Consider the following 21,233-nt stretch of genomic DNA (forward strand, 5'->3'; position numbering starts at 1 on the left):
TTTTTTAAGGAAGGAATAAAAGTACATTTACATTGCTTATTAATGGAGATAATAATTTTAGCTTTGAAATAAAAAATTTAAAGTATGCCAAAAGATTTTTTTAGTCTAGAAAAATCAATTTATATCACAAGGCAATTTCTAAACATTTTTAGTAACTTTTTTATACGATAATTTTCATCTTATGAAATTTATTATTCACATTAGCATTTCTCAATCGACAAATTCAAACTAAGAAAATTCCCTAATTCCGAATTCTTCCTATATTGAACAACTGACAATTCCCGGCAAATGCGGTATACAAACACATAGGATTTATTACGCCATATAACAAATAAATTTTAAAATCTGATAAAATTCCCTTTATTTCTATCATTTCTTGGTTTTGACCAGGACTGTGATGAGACTGACGAACGACAATGGACGTGGTCTGACATTTTGAAAACAGACTATCTCTGATAACTTAAGATTCCTACAGAACTTCACCCAGATCACCAGAGCAGGTGGATGTAGAAGACTGTCACCTTTACCATCTTTGCCATCTTATAGTGTCTTTACATATGTATTAATGTGTGTGACGCATAATAAAATATTTGTTCTTTTTACTCCATGTCAATTTCTTTAAAAATCATAAGTTTTGGAAAAAGAATCAATGATTCATTTCTGCCAAATCATTTTGCTCTAACTCACTGGTTAGTTCTTTCTACAGTCAAAATTGTTACACTTAATATTTGATGCTGTATTCTATAAATTAGGTTGTTTATTTAATAATCTTTCATAAGAGCGTTTCCAAAACTTGGATCTGCTAACGCGAGATCCTCGACTCAATTACAAAGTATCTGCGAAACGTTCAGAATGTATCCAGTATGTGTTTATTTCTCTGAAAAACTTTACTGGTATAATCAAAACGAGTTTCATGTAGATCATTACTCAATTTTCGGGATTATTTGTATATATGTTACCGCTAAAGCTTGAAAGTCGTTAATGTGTACATTACCTAGCTAACATGCAGATTAACTAGGGTGATCCGTTAAAGTTGTGAAAATTGTTCCATTTCTCAAATTACCTAGATAATGTGCAGAGTATCTAGGTAATCCGCACATTACCTACTAGACACTCGGTAAAGTGAAAATAAGATCTTTGCCACAAATAAATGTATCACAAATAGGTGTGCTTGTCGCAAAAACCAATTGCTATGAAATTCAGTGTCACCAATCTTTAGACTGCACTAATAAGTACTGTAAGCACAATTGGTTAATGTTATCTATGGTGAGTAAAATGGCGGCTCATCTCTGATTCCAGCAAAGAAAGGAAACAGTGGGGACGCACATTCAAACCTAACCTAACCCATTCTAATAATTTGGTTGGTAATAATTATGGTAATTTATTAGAATAGGTTAGGTTAGGTTAGAACGTGCGTCCCCACTGTTTCCTTTCTTCTCTTTGCTGGAATCAGAGACGAGCCGCCATTTTACTCACCATAGGTAACATTAACTGCACAATTATATCATGCGATCACCAGAAAAAGTATAACTTTATTAATTTTCGTCTCTGGTTCAAAAGTAGGGTATCGTTGAAGTCATCTCGATTCCCTCAGTTCAGATAGATACTCAAAGTCCCGAAATTCCATAGGTGGTTATCTATATCAGTGTTTTTCAACCTGTGGGTCGCGACCCCAGGGAGGTCGCAAAGCCTTACACGGGGGGTCGCGGGTAAAAGAAAAAGACAAGTGTTTGTAGGTCTTACACTACAATAAATAAAACTACAATTTCAGTGAGAAGGCTTCGCGTTTTTATTTTAAAGTACAATTGGTTTTTCGATCGATGTTTAGGTCTCAACAAAAAGAAAATTAAATACGTAGTTTTTAAAATCACTGATATAGTTTTAATATGGCCTTGGGGGGTCGCCAGAATTTTTTTAACTTGTAAAGGGGTCGCGTATTCAAGAAGGTTGAAAAACACTGATCTATATAATAATATCCCTAATTGTATTAATATTTTAAACCGTTTGATTTTTTGTATGGTTTTTAATTGGTTGATGATTGATTCTATCAACTAATTTGTTGATTGTTTGATTGTATTAACTTGATTCTTTAGATATCGAAAATTAGATAAAGAACATTATGTTAATATATAGTTGGTTTGCTGTATGTTAAATAACAATGTAAATTCGTCTCTGTAATCCAAAACACACGCTTTGGTAGACGTATCTCACAGCAATTTCTGGTTAGCAAATTTAACTTTTATTTTTCATCGAACTACAAATATATTTCGGGTTGGTATAATATACTCCAACCCCTCTTCGGTGCTAATTCAAATAAACAAAAAGTGTTAAAACATGACTATGTTATATTACATTAAATGAAACAAATCCAAAAAACACTAAAAACACTTACATTTTTTCATTAAGTACACAACAAAAATTGTTTCTTATTTTGCTTTTTCACAAATTAGGAGGTAGGAGGGTAGACCGTTTACAAACATCAATTTATGTTTTAACATAAATACTATGCATACCATATTAATATGTAAAATACAAAATAAAGATTACTATAGTTTAACTCGAAGGAAAATTGATACTAAGGACGGATGAATTCAACGTCTGTTCTCTAGATGTCCAGTCTGCAAGGTGGGGACTTTTCACTCCTCTATCCCCTGACTAAGTGAAAAATAAAAGTTAAATTTGCTAACCAGAAATTGCTGTGAGATACGTCTACCAAAGCGTGTGTTTTGGATTACAGAGACGAATTTACATTGTTAACATTATGTTAATTTAAGCGTACAGAAACGTTGCTATTGTTCCAGCAAAGATCTTATTTTTACTTTACCGAGTGTCTAGTAGGTAATTTGCAGATTACCTAGATAATCTGAACTTTACCTAGGTAATTTGAGAAATAGAACAATTTTAGCAACTTTAACGGATCACCCTAGTTAATCTGCAGATTAACTAGGTAATGTACACATTAACGACTTTCGAGCTTTAACGGTAACATATATACAAACCTGGCTTCTCTCACAAAGCCTCCAATCTCTATCATTAAACAAATTTTGGCGCTCGACAGTTGATATACAGTACCTATTTATTGCAACAAATTCTCAAACCATCACTATAACCTGAATGACTTAATGTAAGCAGGCGTTAACCTGTTTTCATTTAAAAACACGGCTATCGATGTAAACACAATATAATAAATATTTAGTTTTAAATATTTTTTAGTTGTTAAACCCTCAAAGTGTTCTATTAAATCAAATATTCGTTATTTATATATTGATATAATACAATAAACATATTAGATTAAATTCATGAAAACATCTTAACATTGTTATGAACACTGAAAAGTCTTCATAACATTAGGGCATTTAGAAAAAAAAATGTAATTTTTTAAAATGAATATAGGCTATAATTTTATATGGCGTTGTAAAAATATCTTCATTCGCCTTAACAGAATACATCATATGTTAACACCAAGAAATAATTAAACATTCCTATTCCGATCGAGTTATTTATGACGTCATTCGTAGAATCACATTCGATGGAATGGTCTAAAGTGGTTGTTGCAACAATTTTCGAATCAGTTCCGAAGACAGCAGTTGTATTCGATCGCAAAAGCGAATTTTCTTTGAATAGATGCTACTGTGACGTCAACAGTCAAGCACTAAAACTCGCTTGTTAATAGGCTTATATGTTTATATTTATGCGCGTATGAATCGTTTTATGTATAAGAAACTTATACTAAATAAAGTTATTAATTATACGAAGTATATTAAAGTAAAAATAAAGTTGCTTTGTTTCATATATAAAACTGAATTTTATTTCGTAAATCTAATGTTCATTTGTATATACAACCCACAAACGTATATATATATAAGATATAAATATATTGGAGGTTGCAAAATTTAATTTTTGAAATGGGTCCGTAAATCTCAGTAGCTTTGGGACCTCTATTTTAAAATATTCTTTTATTGTTTAATATTCTGAGATAATTTATGATCCTTGATGATAAAAACCTGTTTCAAATGTAGGGTATGTTTAATTATTGGTTTTTAACACAGAAATAGCTATCGTTTATTACTTAAAATGGCTCATTTTCAAAAAAATCGACAAAATAATTTGTTTTTGTCTTAGTTTCTAGAAACAAAAGAATTGATCCATTTGCAAAATTGCAGATTAAATGGATCATTGCATTTATTATGCTTTTTAAATGCTTTTTTTAACGTTTATTTTCAGCGTCTTTGGGTTGTTTATACACTGCATTTCGTAAACATAAATGCAGCATAATCATTTATGGTGTTTACCTCTTAAATATTAGAATTTCAGTTGCTTTTTTTTAATTCTTAAAAACATAATCTTAGAAAAATTGACTTTCAATTTTCTTGAAATCATTTAATGACATGGTATTTGGATAAGCATAAGTTATAATTATTCCACATCTTGATTAAATCTTCAAAATAATTAGGGGAGATCGGGGCAAGATCGGCATGTTAAGCTTTACTTAAATTTTGTGTAATAAATACTGCTGTAAACTGAAAAAAAAGCTTTGCATATTGTCTATTGGAATGTTACCTTACTATAGAACTGGTTAAAATCAGTTTGGAAATAAAAATAATTAAAATAATTACAACTTTACAAGAAGAGAGAAATTGACGAAGTTGCCCCGGGTATAGGGGCAAGATCGGCAACTTCTCTCTTTTTGTAAAGTTGTAATTATTTTAATTATTTTTATTAAAGTTGCCCCTGGTATAGGGGCAACAGTAATGGGGCAAGATAGGCACGTATATAAAATTATGTTATTAACAATGTATAAGTTGGAATTCACTATTAAAACAAAGAAATACAAATCCAACACCCATTTAATATTATTACAACGAAATGCAAGTTCAAAGACATATATACATGAATAACAAATGCAAACATGTTTTCATTTATCATCTGTTTGATTTTTATCCTTTGCTTCTAATGTGGCTTTATGTTGCCGATCTTACCCCGCTAGTCATGATTTCGAAACATTAAGTACAACCCTGAGAACAGAATGCCAAGCCACGATCTGGCCACGTGAATAAGTTGAAGTTACATCCTTCTAACAGGAAAAGTAACTTTCGTTATCATGGAATTATAACAAAACCTGCCAATTCAATATAAATGGAAAAAAAATATTATATGGAATTGAACGAAAATGAAAATTTGCTTGATAATTCAACTACGCTTGTTGGAGAACAATAAAAACACTACACTCAACAAGCCACCAATAAAACTCAACTGCCTAACCTATAACCAAAGTCTCCTTTTAATTTGTTTTTTAAAAAAAGCGCTTGACAAACTTGCCCCGCATGCCGAAGTTGCCCCGATCTCCCCTATATAACAATGAAACTTAAATAATGTTTTAAAATAATGTTTTAATATTTTAATAAATTAAAATAATGTTTTAATATTTTATCATAAATGATTGTATAAAGAACTATTAAATTTGTTGGTGCTATTAATTAATTTTTAAAAATTCAGTAATTTCAAATTTACACAATAATATGAAAATATTTACTTTGATTTGTAAAGTTTTAGCTCTAATAATTAATATATTAATTAATTTCATACAATGAATAAGTTATCTGTTATAACCTGAGCAAGAGAAATTTATGTAATATGAGAACTGTTTTAATTAAATAATAACCGAATCCTTTACTTTATTACCTTATTAAAGGCATCCTTTTACATATATTTCACAAAATTATCACCTCAACTTAATAAATAATAAAGTAAATTAAATAAATATTTAATAACTAATACTAAAATAAACAATGAATTCTATTTAACGTTACTCTTGCCAGTTTGATTTATAAGAGCAATTCTTTATTCTTTCTGCAAATTTAAATTTTTTTTTCGTAATAGATAGCCAATTTTTTATTTCAATATATTAATATTAAATAATGTAGAATGCATTGTAAATGTAAAATGATTATGATTATATTAATCATTATAGGGGAGACTGGGACTAGTTGCATCAATTTCTAAAGAAAACGTTTAATTTATTTTTTTTTAATTCCTATTATATTTTACTTTTTACTTCTTTGGATAACTATATTTTTAGCTTTCTAAAAAACAAGTTGTTAAGTTGAAAAATCGGGTATTTTCCATCTTATAAGTCCTCAATACGCCCTACCAAAAACTAACACACCAAAAAAAAAAAATTAGTAAAAATTATAGTTAACACAAAACAAATGACAAACGTATTATTATTTCTGAATGGTAACAATAAACTTCTTAAAAATTAAAATATACATCGATAATATCAATAAATTTTTATTACCAAAGCATCGAATTTATGCTATCAATTTTTAAGTAATCATAGAGCATTGGTTTTACTATTTTACACATATTTTTATGCATTGCAAAACCATTCTGATACAACGTGCTTCAAGTGAATGCAATGTGCCCGAATTAGTCACGCTACTATCAATATCTTTTTTTATCAATACTCACAAGTATACATATGTAATTCACTCTTATCTCCTGTACAAAACCATGCAATACTAAGATTCTTATTTCCTTTAGATTCACACTGCTTAGAAGATGAGAAAGTTTGATACTCACCGAATTTGACAAGAAGCATCAGGGAAGATTTTTCGTTCCAGATCGCTAACTGCCGTCACACTAAAACTTTTCACACAAGAAGTAAGCGACTAATTACATAAACTATTCCAATGTAGAGCTAATATCTACACTTGCTGATTTTAAACTGCGTTGATGCAATCTACTTCTAATGCAATAAGCCCCAGTTTCCCTACTTAAATTGTATTAAGTCTATAGGCCTAATTGAAATTTAAAAATACAGTCAAATCTCGATATATCGTTCTGTCATACATGTAAATCGCCAATCAATATTCGTAAACTCCTTTTAAACAGAGTGCCCTTCGTATTTGTGAGTTATTAAATATAAGTTACAAAGTTTCATTTCAAATAATATTATGATCATTAAACCACGCGATTCAAACTCCCAACCTCAAATTTTGTTTGTAGTTCTCATTACTATAATATACATTTGATATTGCTTGATGTAATTCTATTTAGCATTACATTAAAATAAACTCGATTTACTAGAGATAAATGACGGCAAATAGAAGTTTGGCTGTATTAGATTTTATATATTTTAAATATTGATTGTTGTTAATTAATTTCATATAATCAATACATATATAAAAGTTTATATTTAAAAAATGGATTATATATATTATATATATAATCCATTTTTTAATAATTTTTCCATAATTTTTTATTCCTATATATATATGATATGGGAATAAAGAATATAAACGTTTCAAGGTTAAAATTTCGTAATTCTGTTATAAAATATTACTATTTAGTAAAATAAACACCCAGAAATATATTTATTATTCAGCAAATACTGTAGAAATCTAAACTAAAATTTTACATAAAATTTGCTTTGCATAGTAATTCACAAAATGCATGGTCTTATTTTACTTCCAATAATTTTACTCGGAAATGTTTATGCCTGGACATTGATACATTAATGGAGTATTCTAATTCCCAGTATTTTTGTAAATTACTTTTTTCTTTTTACCTCGAGTCAATTTCAAACAGATTTAATTTAAGAATTTTAACATTTTCTCCTCGAATAATATTATCGTGTATCTCAAAACTTAATAAGGCTTTGACCTGAATAATAGAGATCGATTTTATTATATATCTTATGGTTTTAACTATATACGTTTGATAAAATGAATAATTCTTAAAATAAACATTCATTAACATTTGTGCTCAGTTCTATGATTTAAAATTTTATTAACGAAGCATAAACTAATTAAATTATAATTTTAAGGAAAGCAACTATCGAAAATATGAGAAGGTTTATAACATTATACTAAGAATTCTATCGTTAAAATGTAAATTTTGATGAAATATATCTCTCGTATAATAATTATGTAAATTTTTCTCGATTTACATATTGATGAGTTCAGTTTTTGCTTTGATAAAGTTCGGATTTCCGTATATGCAGGCACGTTCTCTTGACGTAAATACGTTGATGTGGAAAAGTATACTAGAAAGATTGTGTTACGGAAACTCGTCACATTTTACGGAAGTACACTTTATATCACACAGCCAATCAGAATCAGTTTCATCTATGACACGTGATCTATATTCTGCTAATCATCCAAATTTTTGCACTCCAGAGAACTGGTATGGTTGCCATCATTTCTCTTTCGCTTTACACTTATGGTACAAGGTCGTGATGCTATTTCCATAATTTTTAGCAGGAAACTTTAACATAAACTTAAAGAAAACAGAAAAGAAAACTTTTATAACTTTTATGAAAAATTTGACATAAAATTGATGTCCAACCAACAACTCAACACTACTAAATCACAATTTTTCGTAGATACGGTATTTGGGAGATATATTGATCAATATATATTGATACGTTAAAATGTGCAAACTGTGACTTACTTCAACTATTCATAGACCTATTTTAACTATAACCAGTATCAAACTGACACCGGAAGCTACTGATATATGAAAATCCGTGTATCATATGTTAAACACAGTATAAAGAGAATGTAATACATAGAAAAAATACACGAGCAACATAATCTATAAAACACTATTGTATTTCAAGCTAAATCTGAAGACGTATTTACATCAATGTCTCAGAACCTTGGTTGCACTCTTACTTTTTTGCGGAGATTAAATTCCCTTTTAATATTTCTTTATATATTCTAAAAATGGCATAAAATTAACCATCATGATGTGGTGTTTACATCAAATTCAAATTAAAATATTAAGTTTAAATATTTAAAAAGTTTGTGTTTTTTAATAATGTTTTTAAATAATCGGAGCATAAAATAATTAAAACAATTAATATTTTTAGGTAATTACAGTTATAACAATGTTAAAAATAAGAATATTATTCAAAAAATAACGTTAATTTTGCAATTATTTTCAATTGTAACTTATTAGTTAAGCATTCCATTAAATTGATGAAAATATTTAATTAATAAAATTTTTTCTTCATATATAATTTATAAAATAATTAACTATTGAAATTATTTTTCTAATGTATAATCGAATGAACTTTAATTGGTGTCCTACTTTACCTTTTCTAATTACAACCACAACTATAATATTTCTAAATGACTTGTATTTATTAATTAATATGTATTATTTATTTTAATTTGTCAAAATCTTTATTAATTTGCTTAGGAACATTAGGTATTATTCATAGAAATATGCAATTAATAGTTATAAATGCAATATCATTCTTGTGTTTTTCTAATTATGATGATTGTAACGTTTGGTTTAAGATTATTTCTATAATTAAATTTAAAATTTTAACAAAGATAAGCTAATAAATAGAAAAAATATGTCACAGATCCTTCGATTTCTATTCATCATAAATGTTATGAATCAAAGGGAAATGTGCCACACCCTGTTAATACTTTCTACAAAATAATGCCACGGTTTGAGTTCCACCCCTCTAGAAACTTAATTATAATTTATTTATAATTCTAAATAAAAGGTGCATAATAATTTAAATGTATGTATGTATACATACATTTAAATTTGTCTTTATTATTATTATTTCTTAATCTTACCTCCCATTTTCAAATCTTATGTAAATTTATAATCATAATACGATCATAACTTTAGTTTTAATATTAAAATTATAAAAAAGTGTTTTTTTAGATTTTAAATAATGATAATGTTGAAGTTTGAAATATAATGAATGGAATTTTGTATCTAGATAAATAATATTTCTCTGAAATTTACATATCTGAATAAATATTATATTATAGAATAGTAAACTTTTAATTTAATTCAATTGTAAAATATGATATTCAAATTTAATACTGCAATTACACTTTAATATTCATTGATAATTTCAACGATTTCAAATTTATCGCTTCAAGTTTAATTGATTAATATTTACAAAAAATAGTTTTTCGTGTTTAAAATAAAGTTTTGTCTTTAAAAATCATTAAAAACTATATTTAAAAAGTGTTTTTAAAATTCTTCCTTACAATCTTACTTCGATTAGAATATGGACATCTGTCAAATCGCTATTTTTAACAGTTGCAAGTTGAAAAAAGGCCTTTCAATGGTAAAAATATAGATGTTGATGAAATTTCTAAATATCTTCAAATTAAATCATTATAATTAAACGGAAATTATATTTTATTATAGGTCTAAACGTAATACTTTCACCAACCATCAATTTAGCAAAGATTAAATAGAGGAAATGGAAGAAAAAAAACAAAACATCTTTTCGAATCCCAACTACAAATCAATAAAACACATTTAATATTTATTCATTTCCGGTAGATTATATCGATTGTCCTTTAACACTGTCTAAGGCAACTATAAAAACTTCATTATACGAAACGATTCAATACAGCTAATAAACATTTATACAAGATTTATGATCTCATTTAAAAATAAAAAATGGGAAACTTTAGCATTGGAAGTTTTTTTAATCATTGGTCACGTTCCTTATCAGAAGGACCTCATAATGCGGAATGTTGTACGCTGTGCACGTATGCTAAATATATACCCTTATTACAGATTGCATAAGGGCATACTTTCAACATAAAAACAACTTATAACAAGTAAAACAGTCAAATGGTATATAATGTATTCGCTTATGCTAAATAGTATATGCATTTTGTTTATTATAAGTTGCTTTTATGTGGAAAGTTGCAAAATTAGCTTACCAGTAAACTATGATAAAAATGCCATAGGTTTACTACCTATAGGTTTAAGCTTCATACGGCTCAGACGAATTAGAATTTGAAGGCCCCACTACAGACATTTTCTTCGGGGAAATTATTTTTCTTATAAAACACTGATTTGGGCATCTCATTAGTGAGACCCCATCAATTGCCCCTTTTTTCCAACAAAATAAGGCCCCACTGAGCCGTTAATTTATCTAGAAAGTGAAAGAAAACATTAGTTGTAGCCCTTAGATTTGTGTACTCCATTTATATGTTAGATAAATAAGCCATATATAGGCCTATATTTTAAAACTTATCTTAAAATAAAACAAATTTTCAATATATAATGTTTTTACCCATCTGATTAATTTCATTTTTTCCGACAACAAGTTGGCAAAATGATCGTCTGCTGGCATTTAAAAAGACAGACGATAGACGAAGCACGTGCACGAAGAGGGCAGCACTAACCGATCATTGATCTGTTGACGGCGATATTGTTGCTCGGCGACGCTTTCTCTCTCTCTCTCTCTCTCTCGTCTGATGTTTTCTCTTTTAATTCTTAAAATATGATAGATGCAGATCCGAATGGGAAAAATTACGAACAGATGGATCCTCGGCCACCTTCCGAACAGGTGAGAATCTCGTCCGACGTTGCGGCTTACACCGCCAGTTGGAATCTTACGTTCTACGATGGTGAAGGTTGAAATATTATTTTTACTATGAAAAATTAGCTTGATTTATCCAGAATTAGTGCATTTCGTGATCCTTTTTCTCTTCTTGTTACACGTGATTAAACGATTTCGTTGAAATCGTCGGAGTAATCCGTAAAAACATTCATATCGACGATGATGGCCGGCATTTTTATCGTCTGTCAATATTGTAGCTTATATAATGAAGTGTCTTATCTTCAATCATTTATGAACAATTTCGGTTTAAGTAATTTTTCAAAATTTAAATATTGAAAAAAAATCCCATTTTGATTATAAATAATAATACAATATATACTGTATTCAGTACATAATTTTATTGAAGGGTTATCATACAATTGAAACCATTATTGCTTCATATGCCTCATAAATGAATTGCGACCCTGGTGTTAAATGACCNAGAGATCAAAAAAAAATCATAAAAATAATGAAGTTGTTTAAATATGATAATAAAAATAAATTATATTCACGGGTAAAGACATCCTTATATATAAAAAAATTTATTTATTTATGATTTTTAAAGTAAATACAATGTAAATATTTATTATATTAAGAAATAAGAAGAAATGAAAAGTCTATTCTTTAAACTGACTTTATTAACTTTTTAATAAAAAAGACAAAAATACAAGAAATAAACGAAAATATATGTTCATATTATTATTATATACCCTACTAATACATTGGTATTATATATATTGATATATTATAAAATTTTTTGAATATGTATTTGGGATATTGAAGATTTGGACAAGTGTTTTAAGTAAACTGAATTTTAAAAAGTATAGAGTATCATTGATATTCAAACAAATAGGATTTATTTGAATATCAATGTTGAACCTAAAAATAATAAAGCTCATATTTATTTTTGCTGTTGTTTAAGTAGAAACTTCCAAAAATATTTATTTCTGTAATGTTTCTATAATTTTTATTTATTCAAATTATTTTAAATCTTATTTTATTATTTTAGAATGCATAAACATAACCATAATATATATATGTGATTCGATAATAAATTATTATTAAAATTACTTGAATATAATTAATCATTCATCATTTAATCTACATAAAATAATTTTATTAATTTAAATTAATTCTAAATTACAGGATAAACATAATTGTTAATTTTGTAATTACACGTATACAAATTATAAATACAAATTATATACAAATTTATATAATTATATATTTTTGATTCTGCAATATAATTATAGATATTATGTGAAAACAAAACAAATTCCATACATAAATGAGATTTTGTATATTATAAAAAGGTGTATTTTTGATTAAAAACAAATCAATTTTTGACAACTTTCGTGTATAGTTTTTGCATATTAAATATATTAAAATTAGGTTAAAATAAAATAATTATAAAAATTTTTTAATGTAACATTGTTATAATTAAACATTTTCAATTTAGAACATTGTTATTATTAATTTAAAAATTATCATGTTAGATTCTAGTCTTCGTATAGTTTTGCATAATTTTCTAATTTTGTTTCCTAAAGTATGAAAAGTGTTATATATTTGTTTTCATTTCATAATTTTATTAGCTAGTGGAAAATTTAAGGCAAATTTTATTATAAAGTAAAAATTGTCAATATCAATAACAACATTTACGTATCAGCGATGTTTACTGGACTCTACAAAGAAAAGCATCTTAAGTAAGCTTTAGCATTGATTCACTCCATCGATCAATCTATTATATAGAAGTCATACATATATATTTGTGTATTATATTTATAAGTCTGCACAGCAAGTTATAAATAATAATAGTAAACAGAAACACATTGATTTCTTTCCCTCTCTCTCTCCCTTTATTAAATCAAACTATGTATTCTATCAATACAATTGCTTAAAGATACAGTATGCAATTTGAATATGAGCCATTTACACCTTTTCCCTCTATTTACTAATACATCATACGTTTTTTTCTGAACTTTTCTAATTTTTAAATTACAAGTTTTGATTTATTAATTTTTACAGCCTAATTTTAAAACATTTTTTTGATGTCGAGAGATGTAAATCCAGCTGCATGAACTGTGCTCATTTTTACTTAAAGGCTAGTAGATAAATACAAATAATAAAATTAAAAGAACAGAATTATACGCATTAAATTGCCATTAATTTAATGGTAAAAATCACACAAAATTATAAGATAAATGAAATTTAAATTAATATTTCATTTTTTTTTAAAATGCACAGATTGGTGGGTAATAAATATTTATTTAATTATTTAACAATAAAAAAGTTAGAGTCTGTTTTGAATGTGTTCACGGTCATTTGGTTTTTTAGATGAAAATACTGATAATTCAAAGTAACATTTTTTTCTTTTTTTATGGATGAGACATAATTAGGACAGGATAAAATATGGGTCCTACTTCTAGATATAGAAAAATATATCTAGATGAATAAATATTACGTCTAAAACTAATGAATTTTTCAGTTTTTTATATTTTGAGTTTTCGCTTAAACAAACTAAACAATGAAACAGAAAAAAAATCATGCTAAAATAGGTAAGTTTTATGCAACAGGATCGTATATATGTAATATGCATATACACTGAATATATTTACATATTTCTCACGAAACACTTTTTTTTATTATATATAGAAATATCAATATAGTTTTAAAAGTAATACTAAAAACAATGCTACGGAAAGTAATTTACAGCAAAAAGGGAAATTTTTCTGTTTTTTTTTTTTTGTTTAAGNATTTTTCGTAGATACGGTATTTGGGAGATATATTGATCAATATATATTGATACGTTAAAATGTGCAAACTGTGACTTACTATTATTATTTCTGAATGGTAACAATAAACTTCTTAAAAATTAAAATATACATCGATAATATCAATAAATTTTTATTACCAAAGCATCGAATTTATGCTATCAATTTTTAAGTAATCATAGAGCATTGGTTTTACTATTTTACACATATTTTTATGCATTGCAAAACCATTCTGATACAACGTGCTTCAAGTGAATGCAATGTGCCCGAATTAGTCACGCTACTATCAATATCTTTTTTTATCAATACTCACAAGTATACATATGTAATTCACTCTTATCTCCTGTACAAAACCATGCAATACTAAGATTCTTATTTCCTTTAGATTCACACTGCTTAGAAGATGAGAAAGTTTGATACTCACCGAATTTGACAAGAAGCATCAGGGAAGATTTTTCGTTCCAGATCGCTAACTGCCGTCACACTAAAACTTTTCACACAAGAAGTAAGCGACTAATTACATAAACTATTCCAATGTAGAGCTAATATCTACACTTGCTGATTTTAAACTGCGTTGATGCAATCTACTTCTAATGCAATAAGCCCCAGTTTCCCTACTTAAATTGTATTAAGTCTATAGGCCTAATTGAAATTTAAAAATACAGTCAAATCTCGATATATCGTTCTGTCATACATGTAAATCGCCAATCAATATTCGTAAACTCCTTTTAAACAGAGTGCCCTTCGTATTTGTGAGTTATTAAATATAAGTTACAAAGTTTCATTTCAAATAATATTATGATCATTAAACCACGCGATTCAAACTCCCAACCTCAAATTTTGTTTGTAGTTCTCATTACTATAATATACATTTGATATTGCTTGATGTAATTCTATTTAGCATTACATTAAAATAAACTCGATTTACTAGAGATAAATGACGGCAAATAGAAGTTTGGCTGTATTAGATTTTATATATTTTAAATATTGATTGTTGTTAATTAATTTCATATAATCAATACATATATAAAAGTTTATATTTAAAAAATGGATTATATATATTATATATATAATCCATTTTTTAATAATTTTTCCATAATTTTTTATTCCTATATATATATGATATGGGAATAAAGAATATAAACGTTTCAAGGTTAAAATTTCGTAATTCTGTTATAAAATATTACTATTTAGTAAAATAAACACCCAGAAATATATTTATTATTCAGCAAATACTGTAGAAATCTAAACTAAAATTTTACATAAAATTTGCTTTGCATAGTAATTCACAAAATGCATGGTCTTATTTTACTTCCAATAATTTTACTCGGAAATGTTTATGCTTGGACATTGATACATTAATGGAGTATTCTAATTCCCAGTATTTTTGTAAATTACTTTTTTCTTTTTACCTCGAGTCAATTTCAAACAGATTTAATTTAAGAATTTTAACATTTTCTCCTCGAATAATATTATCGTGTATCTCAAAACTTAATAAGGCTTTGACCTGAATAATAGAGATCGATTTTATTATATATCTTATGGTTTTAACTATATACGTTTGATAAAATGAATAATTCTTAAAATAAACATTCATTAACATTTGTGCTCAGTTCTATGATTTAAAATTTTATTAACGAAGCATAAACTAATTAAATTATAATTTTAAGGAAAGCAACTATCGAAAATATGAGAAGGTTTATAACATTATACTAAGAATTCTATCGTTAAAATGTAAATTTTGATGAAATATATCTCTCGTATAATAATTATGTAAATTTTTCTCGATTTACATATTGATGAGTTCAGTTTTTGCTTTGATAAAGTTCGGATTTCCGTATATGCAGGCACGTTCTCTTGACGTAAATACGTTGATGTGGAAAAGTATACTAGAAAGATTGTGTTACGGAAACTCGTCACATTTTACGGAAGTACACTTTATATCACACAGCCAATCAGAATCAGTTTCATCTATGACACGTGATCTATATTCTGCTAATCATCCAAATTTTTGCACTCCAGAGAACTGGTATGGTTGCCATCATTTCTCTTTCGCTTTACACTTATGGTACAAGGTCGTGATGCTATTTCCATAATTTTAGCAGGAAACTTTAACATAAACTTAAAGAAAACAGAAAAGAAAACTTTTATAACTTTTATGAAAAATTTGACATAAAATTGATGTCCAACCAACAACTCAACACTGCTAAATCACAATTTTTCGTAGATACGGTATTTGGGAGATATATTGATCAATATATATTGATACGTTAAAATGTGCAAACTGTGACTTACTTCAACTATTCATAGACCTATTTTAACTATAACCAGTATCAAACTGACACCGGAAGCTACTGATATATGAAAATCCGTGTATCATATGTTAAACATAGTATAAAGAGAATGTAATACATAGAAAAAATACACGAGCAACATAATCTATAAAACACTATTGTATTTCAAGCTAAATCTGAAGACGTATTTACATCAATGTCTCAGAACCTTGGTTGCACTCTTACTTTTTTGCGGAGATTAAATTCCCTTTTAATATTTCTTTATATATTCTAAAAATGGCATAAAATTAATCATCATGATGTGGTGTTTACATCAAATTCAAATTAAAATATTAAGTTTAAATATTTAAAAAGTTTGTGTTTTTTAATAATGTTTTTAAATAATCGGAGCATAAAATAATTAAAACAATTAATATTTTTAGGTAATTACAGTTATAACAATGTTAAAAATAAGAATATTATTCAAAAAATAACGTTAATTTTGCAATTATTTTCAATTGTAACTTATTAGTTAAGCATTCCATTAAATTGATGAAAATATTTAATTAATAAAATTTTTTCTTCATATATAATTTATAAAATAATTAACTATTGAAATTATTTTTCTAATGTATAATCGAATGAACTTTAATTGGTGTCCTACTTTACCTTTTCTAATTACAACCACAACTATAATATTTCTAAATGACTTGTATTTATTAATTAATATGTATTATTTATTTTAATTTGTCAAAATCTTTATTAATTTGCTTAGGAACATTAGGTATTATTCATAGAAATATGCAATTAATAGTTATAAATGCAATATCATTCTTGTGTTTTTCTAATTATGATGATTGTAACGTTTGGTTTAAGATTATTTCTATAATTAAATTTAAAATTTTAACAAAGATAAGCTAATAAATAGAAAAAATATGTCACAGATCCTTCGATTTCTATTCATCATAAATGTTATGAATCAAAGGGAAATGTGCCACACCCTGTTAATACTTTCTACAAAATAATGCCACGGTTTGAGTTCCACCCCTCTAGAAACTTAATTATAATTTATTTATTCTTTCTAATTCAATGTCACGACTTGGTGCATTTTTCGACACTTGGCAAATAATTTCATCATCCACTTTTAATTCATAGATACGCGTTTCGGACTTTTGCCCCTCTTCAGTCTGTTACATCGATATATATATAGTATTGGAGAAACAAAATGAAAATTAGAAACAAGATTAAAAGAACACATCACAGACCTGAAGTATAATAGAATCAACTCTGTTTTTTTATGAACATTGTACAACCCACAACTACAAAATTAATAAAAATGATGTTATAATAGTACACAAAGAAAAAAATTGATACAAAAGAAAATTCAAGGAAAGCTACGAATAAATGTCGCTAGGCCGAAAAGCACTTTTGACGATAATTATTTTAATCTTCCTCAGGTTGTTAAAAACAGTTAAATTCCTTTTTTGATTACAAATAACTGACCATTCCAAGCGTATTAACATTTTGGAATGGAAGCAACAGTAGAACATAAGACAATTTTTAAATTACTGTTGCTTCCATTCCAAAATGTTAATATGCTTGTTAGTTATTGAATTAATGAACGGTCAGTTATTTGTAATCAAAAAAAGGAATTTAACCATTTTTAACGACCTGAGGAAGATCAAAATAATTATTGTTGAAAGTCNGCAATTATATTTGTTATCTTACCCTAATGGCATTTGGCATCTCACTCGGATACTTGGGGTGAGATGTCTAAAATGCTAGACAGTGAAAAAGTCGTCATTGCAAACACAGTATACAATTTTTCAAAATAAACTCCAAACTTTTATTTGAAAAACATACTCCAGAATATGATATTTTTATTAGAGGGCTTCTAAACCCAAATTAGCACTGTAATTTCCTTCATAAGCAAAACGTTAGGCATCTTCCTCCGAATCACTATACATAACTTTATTCCCCCAAACATATTTATGTAGCTAAAATTAGTTTTAACTAATGTTAAAAGTTAAAACTAGTTTTATCTAAAATCAAAACATGTACAGCAGTAAATTAACTAGACATAACGGGTTTTGTCTAGTTAAAACTAGAATTTACTGTTAGTCAAAAATGAATTTGAGTTAAAACTAGTTTTAACTAGACAAAACGGGTTTTAACAAAGACATTTAGTATAAACTAGTTTCAACTAGTTAAAACGCGTTCTAACTAAAAACGGGTTTTGACTGTAACATATATAATTATTAATTGCTAAAAATATTTTATTTTTAGCAATTAATTGCTAAAAATAAAATATTTTTAGCAATTAACAATTTTTAGCAATTATTTGAACAAATAATCAAATCTTTTAAGGTTGAAAACCTTGAAATACCTATTAAATTATATGCAACAATAGTATTAAATATTTAATTTGAATTTTTATTAGGCTATTATTTCCGGAGTTAATAAATTATTAAAAAAAGGAATTATTATAAATATAAGCACAAAGTTTAATTATATACTTTAATACAATAAATCATTTTAAAAGACAATTATTATTTTTTAAAGTTTTTAGTGTTTCTTGTACAAGTTTCATACATTTTGCCATATTACCATGCATTAAAATTCAAGTTTGATTATGCTTTTAAAAATAAACTGTTTAAAAATATTTGGATGAAATTCAAATATTGACACAAATTCAAGAAAATAGAACAAATATTTCATCGATTTAATTTTTGTGCGATTTATTTTTATAGGTCAAAATCGGATGCATAATTTCTGTTATAATATGAAGGATTTATTCAGACGATTCTTCTTTTGGTTCTGATTGAACAAGTAATCAGATTTATCTCCGTCACTATCACTTATTTTATTTTATTTTTTTCTCTTTCTCTCTTGAAACAATTAAGTAGAGTGTTTGATTTACTCAAATTCGTTATTTGATTACTCAAAAAAAAAAAAACAAATAAATCACAACTAGAAAATCTAAAACTAGGTCTAAAACATCAAATTAATCTCAAATTAAAGCATTAGTATAAATGGGTCAAGTTTTGATGATTTTGTAACGATCTTCGTTTCTACTATTCCCTACTGAAAATAGTCGTGATGATAATATTTTATCTAATTATTCTTGTTTAATATTCTTGACTAGATTGCTACTTAATAATAATGATATAGACTGTTATGATCGAATGGCTTTGATCAGATCAGTTTTTAAAATTTATAAATGAGGTCAGTTATAGGTAATTTAAGTAATCTATCGAGTGCTCGACAGAATACTTTCTTCTAACTCCAGAAAGAAACTGTTCAGGTAATTATTATTTCGCATTTAGGCTTTCTATTCTGATCTTTTATATACTATCTCATTTTTAGCATTAGATACAGTATGTAGTTAATGAATCAAAGATGCTTTCTCTAAAGTAATAACTCACAAGATTCGTTTAACTTGCATAGAAAATTCAAGTTAATAAGTTTAGATTTATTATATGATTATTTCATGTATTTATTTTTTAACGTGGTTTTTAATCGCTATTATTTTATTATTTTATTATGATTAAATTTACACGAGTATTAAGCGGTACAGTGGAAATATTAACACAATTAGCATAATTATTCAGTTTTTTAGGTATACGTAGCTTAATGGATCAACTCTGTCAGTTGTATAGATATATCAGTTGTTACTGCTATAAATATCATTTTACTTATTATCCAAAATTTTTCACAAAATTACTTTATTTTATTCTAAAAATATGTGTATATAACACGAATGTAATTAAATTGGAAAAATTAAATGCGATATTGTAAAATACAACTGTAAGCAATTTTACATCATTTAAATATCGATAAAAACTTGTTTATTAAGAAAATTCGTCCTGTTGATAAATATTATTCAAAAGTCACTGTATGTTGTTTTATTTCCTCTTTCAACTTTAAAAAACCTCACTGAAGAATTTCGAAAAATTGATTATCTTTTCATGAACTAAAAAAAAAAACAAAAAAAAACTGATTATCGCCTCAATTTCATTTTTGAATAAAATTTTAATTAATTTCTTTATTAAAAGTAAAGTAGCATAAAATATATCTGTTCTATTCCGTTCCATTTCTTATATTTTGTAAAAGTCAATGAAAATTGTGCGGAAGTTTATTTTCTTTTCAACAAACATTATTTACAAATTTTTTTTATCGATTAGCATTTCGTTTGTGTTCTATTGTGTTAGTTGAAAAGCAGGATTTTTTTTTAAATATCGGCTTTCTTCCATCTCAAGGCTGAAGTAAATATTTAAAAAGTTTTAAAAATTTAAATTACATCGTCGTATTTCCAATATATTCTCATATATAATGACTTAAATTGTTATATTGATTAATTAAATAACTTTTTGAAAATAAAAATTTACAATTTCTATGATTTTTATCAAATTTTACGAATCAATTCTTGTTTTCTCAGTTTCAGTATAAAGATTTTCTCAATATGATTTAAATTCTAACTGATTGTTTTCAAAGGATTCAACAAAACATAGATTTAAATTTCGTTTGTTAACCTTAACATGATTTGAATTATAATAATTATTATAATATTAATTATTTCACTTTTATATTTAACTAGCTGTTACCCGCGACTTCGTCAGCGGAGGTTTTGCAAGCAAACCCCATTTACATCCAATATTTCAATAACCATAGTAATTGTTATATAACACCTACCGCTGAAGAGAATTGCCGAAAATCAAACGAACTATTTTCAATTTGATCAATTTTCTGAAACGTTTACAATCGTTCTATAATCGAACCAATACGCAATAACAAATTCGAATTTAAAAC

The 21,233-nt window shown here is 26.5% G+C and overlaps 1 protein-coding gene and 1 long non-coding RNA gene across 2 annotated transcripts in view; both read left to right on the top strand.

The window, feature by feature from the left end:
- The first annotated feature begins 6,286 nt into the window (after positions 1-6,286).
- Positions 6,287-10,570, top strand: LOC111628708. The gene is made up of 4 exons (XR_002757209.1): positions 6,287-6,473; positions 6,544-6,663; positions 10,043-10,105; positions 10,189-10,570. It is a non-coding gene; the product is annotated as an uncharacterized LOC111628708 (long non-coding RNA).
- A 580-nt stretch (positions 10,571-11,150) lies between these two features.
- Positions 11,151-21,233, top strand: part of LOC111628696 (trichohyalin-like) — a 43,696-nt gene continuing 33,613 nt past the window's right edge. Inside the window, exon 1 of the mRNA XM_023372527.1 lies at positions 11,151-11,347. Coding sequence (XP_023228295.1) covers positions 11,282-11,347 — 66 coding nt within the window. The 5' untranslated portion in view covers positions 11,151-11,281. The remainder of the gene's footprint in view (positions 11,348-21,233) is intronic.

The sequence above is a fragment of the Centruroides sculpturatus genome, unplaced genomic scaffold, assembly GCF_000671375.1.
Source record: "Centruroides sculpturatus isolate CEXI.00-Female unplaced genomic scaffold, Cexi_2.0 scaffold30, whole genome shotgun sequence".
Taxonomy (NCBI): Eukaryota; Metazoa; Arthropoda; class Arachnida; order Scorpiones; family Buthidae; genus Centruroides; species Centruroides sculpturatus.